Source organism: Trichinella spiralis, assembly GCF_000181795.1.
Source record: "Trichinella spiralis strain ISS 195 chromosome Unknown Scfld4529, whole genome shotgun sequence".
Lineage (NCBI taxonomy): Eukaryota > Metazoa > Nematoda > Enoplea > Trichinellida > Trichinellidae > Trichinella > Trichinella spiralis.
The window spans coordinates 1-1264 of NW_003531468.1; the positions used below are offsets into that span (position 1 = coordinate 1).

The window sequence follows — 1264 nt, forward strand, 5'->3', positions numbered from 1 at the left end:
TTTCTCCATCATCGTCAGACACATTTGAAAATAGTATGATGGAAAAAAATCATAAATAAATTAGACTACATTTAGCATCGATCTATGACAAGTTTGAATGTGAAAGGTATCAGAAATTATAGATAAAAGGAGGCGTTTAAATCATGTCATCTTGAGAAGTATTGATTTCAGTTTGAAAGCTATTATTATTTTATTTTTATTTTTTGAAAGCTTGGTGCATGAAAGGATCAATTGATTTGTTTGGTAAATTATGTTTCAAAAAATGAATTTAAAGAGCAAACGTTTTATGAGTTTTGAGAGGTTTTTTTTTCAATGTTAAATTATGCAACGCCCCAACGAGACGCAGAATCACTTTACGGTCGACTGATTTGGCTGGCATTTTCAATTTCAATTTTGTCAATTTACTTGGCTTTTTTTAAAATTTTATTTTATTGTTCCATCAGTGGTTTTTCAATTTCGCCAAAGTGGTGGTCATTCTTTCGAGCATGTAGTGGCAAACGGCTTGGTTTTGCTTGTTTGGCAGAAAGTTTTCTCGTTTGAAGATCGATGCTTTTCCTCGTTTGGAAGCATCTTTAAATAACGAATTAAGCAAACCACCACCACCACCACCACAGCCGCGCATCCGGTGGCGCGCTTCTGTCGAAACAACTTCACTTGGCCATTTCTTTTGCCAGCTTTCGATGGTGCCATTGAAGCGTAATTTAATCGGTCGAATTTGTGATTTATTGCGACACGTATCGATTCCCAGGACAAATTTCTTTCTTCGCTGACATTTGAATTTGAACAAACAAAAGAAGCTTGAAAAGGAAAGGAAAAAAATGGTAGAAAAATTTTTCACATCCAACGCATTGTTGAAAAATGTGGAGAGGGGGCGTTGAGGGGTAGGATGGGGGGGAGGGGGAGTATTTGTGAAGCTACGATTTGTCCACTTGCATCATATTTTGCAGTATTTAATTTGAAAAATTTATTCAAAACTGTTGCCGATTATTTTATTAATTAGCATTTTTGTTTTCGCGGAAAACTGAATTAATGGTTCAGTTCAGATTAGTTGTAGCCGTTTGAATATTTTAGCCTGTAGCGTAGCCGTTTCATTTTGAGATGATTAATTCACTTCCAGCGAAGATTATCTTTTATCATATTTGTTTTATAAAATGGGTGAAATTGTTTAATTATTTTACATAAAATGATCTGTTTCAATGCGATTGAATGTAAGATTGTGGTTGAAAAGAGAACAAACAGAAGAAGAGATAATATGTGCGAATGG

At 34.6% G+C, this 1264-nt stretch overlaps 1 protein-coding gene across 1 annotated transcript; it reads left to right on the forward strand.

Moving 5' to 3' along the window:
- Window positions 1-210: 210 nt before the first annotated feature.
- Window positions 211-770, forward strand: Tsp_14989 (conserved hypothetical protein; the record flags this gene model as incomplete). The annotated part of the gene is given in 3 exon segments (XM_003367283.1): window positions 211-243; window positions 444-526; window positions 543-770. Coding segments are annotated over 3 exon segments (344 nt in total), but the record flags the coding sequence as incomplete, so codon positions are not given.
- Between the last annotated feature and the right edge of the window lie 494 nt (window positions 771-1264).